Source organism: Perca fluviatilis, chromosome 18, assembly GCF_010015445.1.
Source record: "Perca fluviatilis chromosome 18, GENO_Pfluv_1.0, whole genome shotgun sequence".
Taxonomy (NCBI): domain Eukaryota; kingdom Metazoa; phylum Chordata; class Actinopteri; order Perciformes; family Percidae; genus Perca; species Perca fluviatilis.
In genome coordinates this window covers 34,116,552-34,128,741 of record NC_053129.1, presented here as the reverse complement: position 1 = coordinate 34,128,741, position 12,190 = coordinate 34,116,552, and the positions used below count along the sequence as shown (strand labels likewise).

Here is a 12,190-nt window from a genome sequence, read left to right as displayed (position 1 = left end):
AATTACGGTAGGGTACTCGAGACATGTATGCGTGTAAATTTTGAATATAGCTGAGCTTTCAATCCTTTCAGTCAACATCAGGGGGCTAAACGGGCCAATCAAACGAGCTAAATTGCTGGACTATTTAAGAAGGAAGAACATAGATGTGACACTCATACAAGAGTCACATTTACGTAAAAGAGATGTAAATCATCTACAAAATAAATACTTTAAGGTTGCTGCCTCATCTAATGACGACATCAAAACCAAGGGCTTCAATGTGTTGCTGTCACAGAAATGCGCCTTCACCGCAGACAAAAGCAGTAAGGACTTATCAGGCAGGATATCTTATCTATGTACCTCGATGAGGAGTAGGAAAATAGCCTTTGTTTCGGTATATGCACCGTCTACATATGATGAAAGCTTTTTCCCGCGCCTAACCAATGAATTGCTCTCTCTCTCAATGAATATTCACTAATTATAGGGGGAGACATGAATGCAGTACTAGATTTAAATCAGGATAGATCATGGGCAATCTCTTAAGACTTGTTTTACTAAATCTACACATACTCTTCTGGTTATAAATCGAGCAGAGCTAAATGATTTGCTAAGAAGGAGAGCTGAATTCATAATGCACAGAGTGAGGCAAAATTACTATTTTAACGGCTGTAAACCAAGCAAATTGCTAGCTCTGAAATGAAAACAAAGCAAATCCAGAGCTACTATCAACAGCATTCACACAGACTGAGGTATTGCAACAAATCCTAAGGATATCAGCGTCACTTTTCAATCCTTTTAGTCAAAATTGTAGGAGTCCTCCTGCAACTCAGATCCGACACAGTGCCAGGAGTTCCTAAAAGAGTTAAATCTGCCTCTTCTTGACCCAGAGGAGGCAGAAGAACTGGGTCAACCTATAACATTAGAGCAACTTAAATCTGCATTAAAAACAGTTAAAAAAGGGAAAACACCAGTGTTGGATGGAATTCCATCAGAGCTTCTTCTACAGTATTTTGACATATTAGGACCTACCACTTTACAAGCTTTAACTTCAGCCATATAGAAGGGTACTTTCCACCAACAAACCAACACTGCACTGATCTCCGTTATGCCAAAGAAGGGCTAAGATCTTACGCATTGTTCAAATTACAGGCCCATCAGCCTCATCAGGACTGATATTAAGCTTTATTCCAAAGTCCTGGCTCTCCGCTTAGAGCACTTTATCGAGAAACTAGTCCACCCCGACCAATCAGGTTTTATACCCAAGCGTCATGCTGCAGACAATGTACGCAGATTATTTCATGTAATAGAAGAAGCCAAAAACCTCCCAACAACGGCAGCAGTATTATCAGTGGATGCGGAAAAGGCTTTCGACAGCCTAGAGTGGAACTACTTGTGGCAAGTAATGGAGAGGCTTGGTTTGGGGGCCCAATTCATTGACATGGTTCGTACTTTATATGCGAATCCAACGGCCATAGTCTCAACCCATGGCTTGCACTCTCAGCCATTTCCCATGGCTGAGGGATGCCCGCTCTCCCCCATGCTGTTTGCAATCTCTCTTGAACCGTTAGCTCAAGCCATAAGGCAAATATAAAATATGTAATGTCAAGATTATTTCCAATAGAAGCTCAATATCATTATTTGCGGACGATATTTTGTTGTACATTTCTTATCTTGAGGACTCTATTCCAAAAATTCTTAAACCTGTAAAACCATTTGTATCATATTTGCTACGTAAGTTTGTGAAACCTTTATCTCATCAAGTTGATCAATAATTTCCTTAAACACCTGTTGTATATAATCTGATACATGTATTTTGCCGTCTAGTGGATTATGATTCCACTACAACAGTGGAAGGGCTTTTTTTTACCTTTTCAAAATGGCTGCTGTCATTAAATCCTCCACACACTTTGGCAGGGAACAAGTTGCTAATTTTCATATAGTTACGGTAAGAATAACATTTATATTATAACTACATTTTGTTAATAAATATCTTCTTTATTGAAACAATGCATAATTACTTAAAGGGGTGATAGAATGCAAAACTGATTTTACCTTGTCATAGTTGAATAATGACAGTTTGGTGGGTAACTAGGACATACATAGAACCTCTAAAAATCTCAACGAGCCCCATAGTTGACGTCAACTATTGCGGCTCCTCCTCATTTGGCTCTAGTCTCTCTTTGTCACGCCCCACATTTGCATAGGCTACACAACTGACCTGAGATCAGTTAGTCTTCTGAATCTAGGTCGTGCAGATCTCAGAAATTGTATACATTGTTCATATGCTATTTTACCATTAAATTCACTTCTGAGACTTTTTTATGCGAGAAATCAACTATGTAGAGGTCAAATACGGGCTGTTTTACGAAAATGTATGTCTAATTGCAAATTTTGTCCGCTGCCTGTGTAGCTGCCTCGCCGCCTGGCCTGCCTTCCTTCACAGACCCCGTAATGTTGTGAGGTAGGCGCTCAGTCACGGCTGGCAACCCACAGCACTCCATACCCGCGCAAAGTCACCGTTTTGGGCTAATGAACTACGAAACGCCGCTGCTCTGACAGAGCCCCAGGGCCTGCAACTCCCCTCTTCCTGCTGGCTAAATGCCCGGTGTATGTGAGCGAAAGCGCGGTCAGCGAGCTTGTTATGCCAGCATTCTCTTACCACAGGTTCCAGTTACTCTTTTAATGTGTGTAATTATAATGTGTTGAGTTATTTAAACAAACGATTGGGGAAATAAATGCTGCTTGTCTGTCATTGATAGAGCCTACGGCTGGATGGAGCTCTATCAATGAGAGCTAGCTAGCTAGCCTCCTTTTAGAATTCCTCTGGAATTCACAAAAATTCATTAACTTGAAATCGGACAACGTTGTTAGGTTTATAAGACATATAGTTAGATGTTGTGTAAGTGGTGTGACAAAATTCCAACTGTAATTAAAGCTGCGAGCAGCGATGTACGGGCCCTCGCGCCTTGACGCGCGTCGGGATTACCGGCGGACTCCGCTCCTTGCGACCATACATTTGCGCGGCACTCGCCGCAAATCATCACCAATGAAAAGGGAACTCCCCGCCGAGTTTAACGATACCTCACACAAGACTCTACGTCATACGGTTCATTAGCTGTGAAAAGGGGCGTGGGTAATGCATAGGGGGCGGGTCAAACCATCACCAATGAAGAAGGAAGTCTCTGCTGAGTTCAATGATACCTCACACAAGACTCTACCTTAGATGGGTCAGCATGTATTAAAGGGGGCGTGGCTTCAACATAGGGGGCGGGCCAAACCATCACCAATGAAGAAGGAAGTCTCTGCTGAGTTCATTGATACCTCACACAAGGGTCTATCTTAAACGGTTCAAATTTTAAGAAAGGGGGCGGGGCTTATGCATAGGGGGCGGGTCAAACCATGACCAATTAAAAACGAAGTCTCTGCTGAGTTCAATGACACCTCACACAAGACTCTACCTTAAACGGTTAAAATGTTATGAAAGGGGGCGTGGCCTGAGTAAGTGGGCGTGGTCATATTATAGGGGGCGGCTCAGTATCACATGTAGACCACACATTCTAAGTTTCATGTAAATCGGATGATGTTTGTCATATAAGGCGCATTTCCTGTTGCCAGCGGGGGGCGCTATGACCAAAAGTAAATTTTGGCCTGTAGGTGTCCTCAGGCCTGGACCCTTGTCCATCGTGGCTTGAGCGAATTTCACGACAACGCATACACTCAAGTTACAACAACTTCTTTGTTCATCGCTAAACATTCACAATGGCCGCGCCACGCCATACAACGTCTGACGAAAAGTTTTTCTTTTAATAACTTTTCATCGTTAAGGTGTTGGGATGGTACAGACCAAGTTTGAAGTCCATCGGAGGAAATCTCTAGGAGGAGTTCGTTAAAGTATAGCACCTTGACTTTTAGGCCTACTTCCTGTTGCCACTAGGGGGCGCTATGACTTTAAGTAAATATCGGCCTTTATTTGTCCTCAGGGTTGGACTCTTATGAATCCTGAAAAGTTTCGAGGTAATCGGACAACGTACACTCGAGTTACACCCACTTTCTGTTTCGGCGGCGAAACGCACAAAATGGCTTCCCCGCCACGGCCACGCCCTTTGACGAAAAGTTTTTCTTTTAACAACTTTTCATCTTTAACATCTTAAGATGGCACAGACCGAGTTTGAAGTTGATCGGATGAAATCTCTAGGAGGAGTTCGTTAAAGTACGACATGTGGAAATGGCCAAAATTGCACTAATTTCGAACTTTGAAATCAAAATGGCGGACTTCCTGTTGGGTTTAGGGTATGGCTCTAATGATGTTTTTTGTACATCTTGACATGTTACATATGTGTACCAAGTTTCGTGAGTCTACGTTAAACGCACTGCAGGGGCTCAATTTTTTAAACTTTCTAGGGGGCGCTAGCGAGCCATTTTTGTGCGCCTATTCCCGAAAACCTTAAAATACGTAAATTTTCACCAGACTTGATGCGACCGCCAAATTTGGTGAGTTTTTGAATATGGTAAGCCCTTCAAAAAGCCAATTCATTTGACGGGAAAAAGAATAGAAAGAAAGAAACAATAATTCCTTCAGTTTCAATAGGGCCTTCGCAGCTGTCGGCGCTCGGGCCCTAAATATACTAGAATTAAGGCGAAAAGGAAGCTAACTATCCGTGGTCTGTAGCTACACATAGCTAGGATTGAAGGGACAGTCACAGCTAACGAAACACTTTGTCTTCACAAATATTCATTAACTTGAAATCGGACACAGTTGTTAGCTTTATAAGACATTTAGTTAGATTTTGTATAAGTGGCGTGACATGTGTGCACATGTGGTAAGAGATTGCTGGTGTAACAAACTCTCAAGCTCTCACTCTCACACAACGGGCCATTTAGCTCGCAGGAAGAGGGGAGTTGAAGGCCCTGGATCTCTGTCAGGGCAGCGGTGTTGGTAGTCCCTGCTGTGGGCTGCCAGCTGTGACGGAGCTCCAAGTACCTCATAGCAGGCCGGGGTCTGTGAAGGAAGGCAGGCTGGGCAGCGAGGCAGCACCGGCGGGCGGCGAGGCAGCACCAGCGGCTGAACTCCGACATACAGTCTTACCAAATTTGCAATTAGCCATTCATTTTCGTAAAACGGCCCATATTTGAGCTTTATATAGTTGATTTCTCGCTTAAAAAAGTCTCAGAAGTGAATTTAATAACGAAATAGCCCGACAAACAATGTATAACTTTGCAGTGTCTGAAATATGCGGCCTGCTGCCTAGTCTCCCATATGTTTCTATGTAGTTTGCTCAAACCAATCAGCGCATAGCTCATTCTGAATATTCATTAGCATACCATATTTGGAAGAAAAACTCTTGTTCCAAATAGAGCCATATTCACAGGGTAGTTAAGGGCCTAATAAAATAGCATTCGGGCAATTTTCAGCCCAACCAATGTTAAATACCCCATTAGGAGACCTTAAGGAACAGTGTAAAATACCCTATATAATCATTCTATCACCCCTTTAAAAATTCATTATTTATATTACAGTTAAATCGTGTTAAAAATGTGTGTGTCAAATTTGATACTGCAGGCATTTAAGGTTCTTTATCCCTGAACTTTCAAGTCACATTTTTGTAATGTAATCTACATCATGCCTACCATTACAAACACACACTATTTTGATGATTTAATTAATGTAATTAATGACTAAAATGCCATCTTAAAATACATTTAGGGTATTTTAAAATAACACTAACATAATTGCTATGCTATATCAACCAATTTGTATATTTTTAGATGTCAAAAAGACTAGAGGAAGAAGAAGTATATTGAAAATGTCATCAGCATGATAGTAGATGGCAATTCAAGTGACATGGAGCAGTTAGGAGAAGATGATGATGAGGAGGAGGAATGGACTCCTAAGTCTATTCATGATAATGGAAGTTCAGATAGCAGTGATGAGGAAGAACATTTTTGTACCTAAAATGAACATTGTTGAGAGCAAAATATTGCCCAAAATGCCCAATGTATCAAACATGATACAATAAATATAAATAATCATAAACAAAATCATATGGCAAAAAAAGATAATTGGGATTTTTTTTTAAATGTTCTGGTTATTTTTTCATGTGTCAGTCTTTACAGGATCTTCAATGAATTTGGCTCAATCTCCAGCTATAAAATTAACTGGAATAAATCTAATCTTATTTTATTGAATAACAGGCATGCGGCTTCAGCCAGTAGTGTTACAATACCAACCCAAAGCAAAATTACATATTTGGGCATCACCATACACGCATCCCTACAGCGAGTTGTCCAGGACAACTGTGAAACTATATTAAGTAGTATTCAAAGGGATCTGGCCAATTGGTCTGCACTGCCAGCATTGCTACGGTCCAGGATTGCTGTTGTTAAAATGAACATAGTTCCTTGTGTGAATTTCTTAGGTACAATGATCCTCTTACTCCCACCGATAAATTTCTGGAAGAAACTTGATACCTTAATTCGGCAGTATATTTGGAATAATAAAAAACCTAGGCTAAAATACTCTACCCTCTAACATACCACAAAGACGGGAGGCCTGGCCCTCCCTAACTTCAAAGTGTACCCCAGAGCCTTTCAGCTACGGACCCTCAGAGTGTGGATGGACCCCTCATCTACAGTTCCATGGAGAGAAATAAAGCAAAACCTCACTGGAAGTCTAAGACTGCAAGAACTTGCCTTTACAGGTTTGTGTCCAAAAAAGTGTATGCTAGCCTATGGCCCTGTTATCACCAACCCATTGACCAACTTTAAACAGGTTGAGGAACAACTACTATTCCAATATGTGGCATTTGAACACCTCAATTTGGCACAACAAACCCATAATATCTGGTAACAAACCTTTTGTTTGTAATCAGTGTAGTGACAAATGTATTTATACTCTAGACCAGTTATTTAATGACAAAGGTATGTTGAGTTTTGAAGACCTGAAAGCTAGCTTTGAGGTCCCTAGGACATCATTCTTCCTTTATCTTTGCTTAAGATCAGCTATAAAATGTTATGGAGTACCATGGGGGAACAGTCTTGAGATGCACCCAATCATTAAATGTCTTGTTGATTCTCCGGTGAGAGGATTAGTATCCAGGATTTATGCTAAACTGATGCGAGTATCCTTAGGAGAACTCCAACTCCAAGATCCACTTCAACATATGCCATAGGACATATTGGACTCCTCAGAAGAGATATGTCTCCATTCCTACTCCCTATTGCACGTTCTGCCAACCTGAACAAACTGGAACTTTCATGCACATGGTCTGGGAGTGTGAACACGTGCATGATTTTGGAATAAAACATCAATAATATCTGATGTGATAGGATGTTGAATTCCTACTGACCCAATTGTTTTGTTACTTAATGATGACCCCAAATTACACCTGCTTGGTGGACAGAATAAAATTTGGCTAGCCAGATCAAAAAAAAAATGATAGTTCAGCGCTGGCTCCCCCATCGCTTTGTATGAAGCAGTGGTTGGAGTATTTTCTGGACATAGCTATGCTTGAGCTCTCTACAGCAAGGATTAACAAAGCCAAGTCATCGACTATAGACCTATGGAAAAACGCAGCAGCACAAGAATCAGTCCTAATGATCTCAGCATTACAAGAAGTAGAGGAGAGGGACTAGGCAAGGTGTGATTTTTTTCTTGAATTTTGGTTTGTTTTGTTTTCCTCGGGATCACATAGGGTGGGGGGTGGGTGAAGGTTTTTGGTTCCTGTTCAATTGTATTTTATGTTCTTTATTTTGTATGTTCAAAAATATAAAAATAATGATAACTTGATCATAAAAAAAAGAGTTCACCCGGAGTACTTTTAACCACTTACTCTATTTGACTGCACACAGCTCTTTCAAAACTAGCATATGCACACATACTCTTAATAAAATGTTCCTACACTATTAACACAATCAAAAGTTGTTAATACCTTTTTAGTGTAACAGCCGTGAGTGGTGTTGTCCACCAAAGCTTGTCTGTACATTCTCTCTTTTACGACACTTTGGACAGAGTTGATGAAACTGGACTTTCCAGCTCCAACTGGTCCATGAAGAAGAATCCTGAGCTGCTGGCCTTCAGTCTGAGGTTTATAGTCCTTCACATACTGCAGATCCTTCTGTCTCTGTTTGTCTCTGCTCAGGAAAGGAAACATACATTACAGTATGTTAGACTTTAACAAAAACACAGACAACAAATGTAAATTACTCAGGATGCACAATATATTGACTGATACATTTATTGGCAAATTTATATTAGTATATTACTCTATGATGAATAGAGCCTATAATATCTACCTCACCCTTATGCACTTTATTGATCATTTTGATAGAGCAACTCTTAGAGGCAGAACTTACCTACTGTAAGTTTAAACACATTAAGAAATATTAACAATATTATGTAATGTTAAAGTGCTCATATTATGCTAATTTTCACGTTCATAATTGTATTTAGAGGTTGTACCAGAATAGGTGTACATGGTTTAATTTTCAAAAAACACCATATTTTTGTTGTGCTGCACATTGCTGCAGCTCCTCTTTTCACCCTGTGTGTTGAGCTCTCTGTTTTAGCTACAGAGTGAGGTACGCTAAAGTTAGCCATGGCAAGACTTAGTTCTTGGACCAATTCTATTCTCCTTATATATGCTTCCTCTAGGCAATACTATTAGGAAACACTCAATTATCTTTCACTGTTATGCGGATGACACCAAATTATATTGTCAATCAAGCCAGACAAAACCAGTCAGTAAGCTAAACTTCAAGCATGCATTAAAGATATAAAATCCTGGATGACCTACAATTTTCTGATGTTAAACTCAAATAAAACTGAAGTTATTTTGCTGGGCCCCAAACACCTCCAAAGTTCATTATCTAAACATATAGCTACCCTGGATGGCATTGCCCTGGCCTCCAGCACTACTGCCAGAAATCTAGGAGTTATTTTTGATCAGGATATATCCTTTAACGCCCACTTAAAACAAACCTCAAGAACAGCCTTTTTTCATCTTCGAAACATTGCCAAAATTAGGAAAATCTTGTCTCAAAATTATGCTGAAAAACTAGTCCATGGATGTGTTACTTCCAGGCTGGACTACTGTAATTCCTTACTATCAGGTTGCTCAAATAAGTCCCTTAAGACTCTCCAGCTGATCCAGAATGCTGCAGCACGTGTTCTGACAAGAACTAAGAAAAGAGATCATATTTCACCTGTATTAGCTTCTCTGCATTGGCTTCCTGTAAAATCCACGATTGAATTTAAAATCCTTCTCCTGACCTACAAAGCCCTAACTGGTCGAGCACCATCATATCTAGAAGAGCTCTTAGTACCTTATTGTCCCACTAGAGCACTACGCTCACAGAATTCAGAGCTAATTGTGGTTCCTATGGCCTTTAAAAGTAGGATGGGAGCCAGAGCCTTCAGTTACCAGGCTCCTCTCCTGCGGAACCAGCTCCCAGTCTGGGTTCAGGGGCAGACACCATCACCACATTTAAGAATAAACTGAAAACCCTCCTCTTTTATAAAGCTTATGGTTAGGGAGTGAGGAGTTGCAACAGCCCGGCCCACCTGCTTCTCTTCATAGTCGTCAGATTCATCTACCATATAATCAATAATATAATAAAAGTAGAGGGAGGCAGGCCAGTACAGCCCGATCTGGTTGGAGAGAGTTCTAGCCCGACCAGGCTCCTCTCCTTATCCTGTCTCTCTTAGTTATGCTGTTATAGTTCTAGACTGCCAGGGGACTTCCTTCCTTCCTTTGACACACTGAGCTGCTCTCTCCTCATCTCTTTCCATTTGTGTGCATCCTTGTCCCAGAAATGCTTGTTAATGCTTGGTACGTCCAGCTATGCTCTGCTGTGCCACGCTACATCCTGTAACGCCGTGCAGTGCCCTATGCTATGACATGAACTACTACAACTAGTATTTCTGGTCACTGTTCCATTATCTTTATTGTGACTATAATTGCCACTGTTCATCACACCCCCAACCGGCACCTTCAGACAGCACCTACCAAGAGTCTGGGTCTGCTGAGGTTTCTTCCTAAAAGGGAGTTTTTCCTCGCCACTGTCGCAATGAATGCTTGCTCTTGGGGGAATTACTGGAATTGTTGGGGCTTTGTAAATTATAGAGTGTGGTCTAGACCTACTCTATCTGTAAATTATAGTGTGGTCTATACCTACTCTATCTGTAAAGTGTCTCGAGATAACTCTTATGATTTATGATTTGATACTATGACTAATCAAGTCATAAGTCAAAAAGTCATTTTTCACAAAAAAAACCTCAGGATCGCAATACATTGCGTAGTCTTACGTGTAGTTACCATAGTTACGCAGTTATCTGGTCTGAGGCATGTGATTGGTGAGAGGTTCAACCTGTGCTCCCTCGTTTTTTTATTTCCAATGAATTGACCATTCAATGTCGAGCACGGCCAAACCTGGCCTCAATCTAAAATGTTTCCTCTAAGGGATGCCAGGAAAAGCTCGCCTCCTTTGAGCATTCGTAGCATTTTACTGCAAACTAGACAGAGCAGAGACAGGACTGCACCACGAACGCAGTGACAGAGGGGCGCTGTTTTGCTCCACAAGCTAAAGAAGAAAATGATAATGGAATGTTTTGGTAAAGGAAATGGCAAAATCAGTAAAACACACAACTGTGGTAATCATAAATTTAGTTTTTATATTTTAAATTATGTTTTATATTTTTATAAATATAATATATATATATATACAGGCTTCCTTTGGCCTCCTAGAAAAACCGCCACTGGACAGTAGCTATGTAAGGACTACTAGCCAGTCAGAAGCAGAGTATGAGGGCGTGCCCTGACAGTACCTAGGTAAGGACTACTAGCCAGTCAGAAGCAGAGTATGAGGGCGTGCCCTGACAGTATCTAGGAAAGGACTACTAGCCAGTCAGAAGCAGAGTATGAGGGCGTGCCATGCTAGCAACTAGTCGAGCATTATAACGTGTGTTACAAAGTGACCCACGTTTGTCTCTGAAGTAAAGGCTGGACTACAATAGAGCTGTTTGGAGCAGTTTGTGAACAGTGTTTTCTGTTGGAGATGGTAAGTCTCTTTGGGGAGGGGGGACTTTGGGCTTTTTCACTTTGTAAACCTATAACATGCACAAAAATATATGTAACACAATAAAGGAAAAGGAAAAAAGCCAAAAAGCATAATATGAGCACTTTAAATAGGGCACACAAATAATTAAATAAGTAATTCAAGAACATGCCTGATTTGATCATATGAGAGCAGAAATTATTAATTTTTGCACAAAAAGTATTGATTAGTTGTATTCAGCGAGCTTGCATTAGTAACTCGAGAACAGTCTTTGGTAATAAAATTAGGACAGATAAAGAGAGACACACTCACCCCCAGTTTATTGACCTCCAAATTTCATTTTTTGGACTCTTGTGGAAGTTGATGCAATCATCTCCAAAGTTGATGATGTGTTTCAGGGCACTCAGGATCAGCGAGTCAATGTCACTGTTGAGGTCGATTTCGTCATGGTAGTTCTCCACAGGGAAGATGCAGTTCATGGGAATTCCCACATCTCCACTGAACTTCTCCATCTACATTTAAAAAACAAACAAATTACAGCTCAGACCTTTGAACTATTGAGTCATCTGTTTTCACTGTACCGGTACAATCAATTGGACGGATAATGATCTTATTAAGCAGATAAGTAGACCAGCAATAATAATGACCATCAACATATTGAAAAAAAATGTAACTTCTCTCTCAAGCTTTTCCCCCAGTATTTTCCAAACTCCTGTGCTCATATTAAAAATGTTATTACCGTATAACTCAATTTTCAACGGTAATTCAATGTCAAATTCGTAATACTGAGTGAATTGGCAAAATGAAACCATATCCTGTAGATGCATTTCTATAGTTGCTTTAATCACAACAACATAAGGTAGGTATAATGAATTATACCTTCTCCTTCAGGGACTTGACCTTGTAGACATTCTTGACATCTTCTTTGATTTCAGGACAGGCCTCATCAATCTTGGTGAAAATGGCCACTTGAGGAATATCTGCCAGAAGAACACAAAACTAGTCCTGTAACTGGCACAAATACAGACAGACCACAGCTGCTGTTCTGGGATTACAGAAACTACAAACAAAGATACAGGAATGTGTTTTTTTTTCAAGGAGTATGAGCTATAGAATCTTAACGTGCTCAAATTATGCTCATTTTCAGTGTCATAACTAT

The 12,190-nt window shown here is 40.5% G+C and overlaps 1 protein-coding gene across 1 annotated transcript in view; it reads right to left on the bottom strand.

Moving 5' to 3' along the window:
* Positions 1 to 12,190, bottom strand: part of LOC120546562 — a 63,536-nt gene that overhangs the window by 44,873 nt on the left and 6,473 nt on the right. The window contains exons 4-6 of the mRNA XM_039781552.1: positions 11,911 to 12,011; positions 11,344 to 11,543; positions 7,908 to 8,109 (exon numbers count right to left, since the gene is read on the bottom strand). Coding sequence (XP_039637486.1) covers positions 7,908 to 8,109; positions 11,344 to 11,543; positions 11,911 to 12,011 — 503 coding nt within the window. The remainder of the gene's footprint in view (positions 1 to 7,907; positions 8,110 to 11,343; positions 11,544 to 11,910; positions 12,012 to 12,190) is intronic.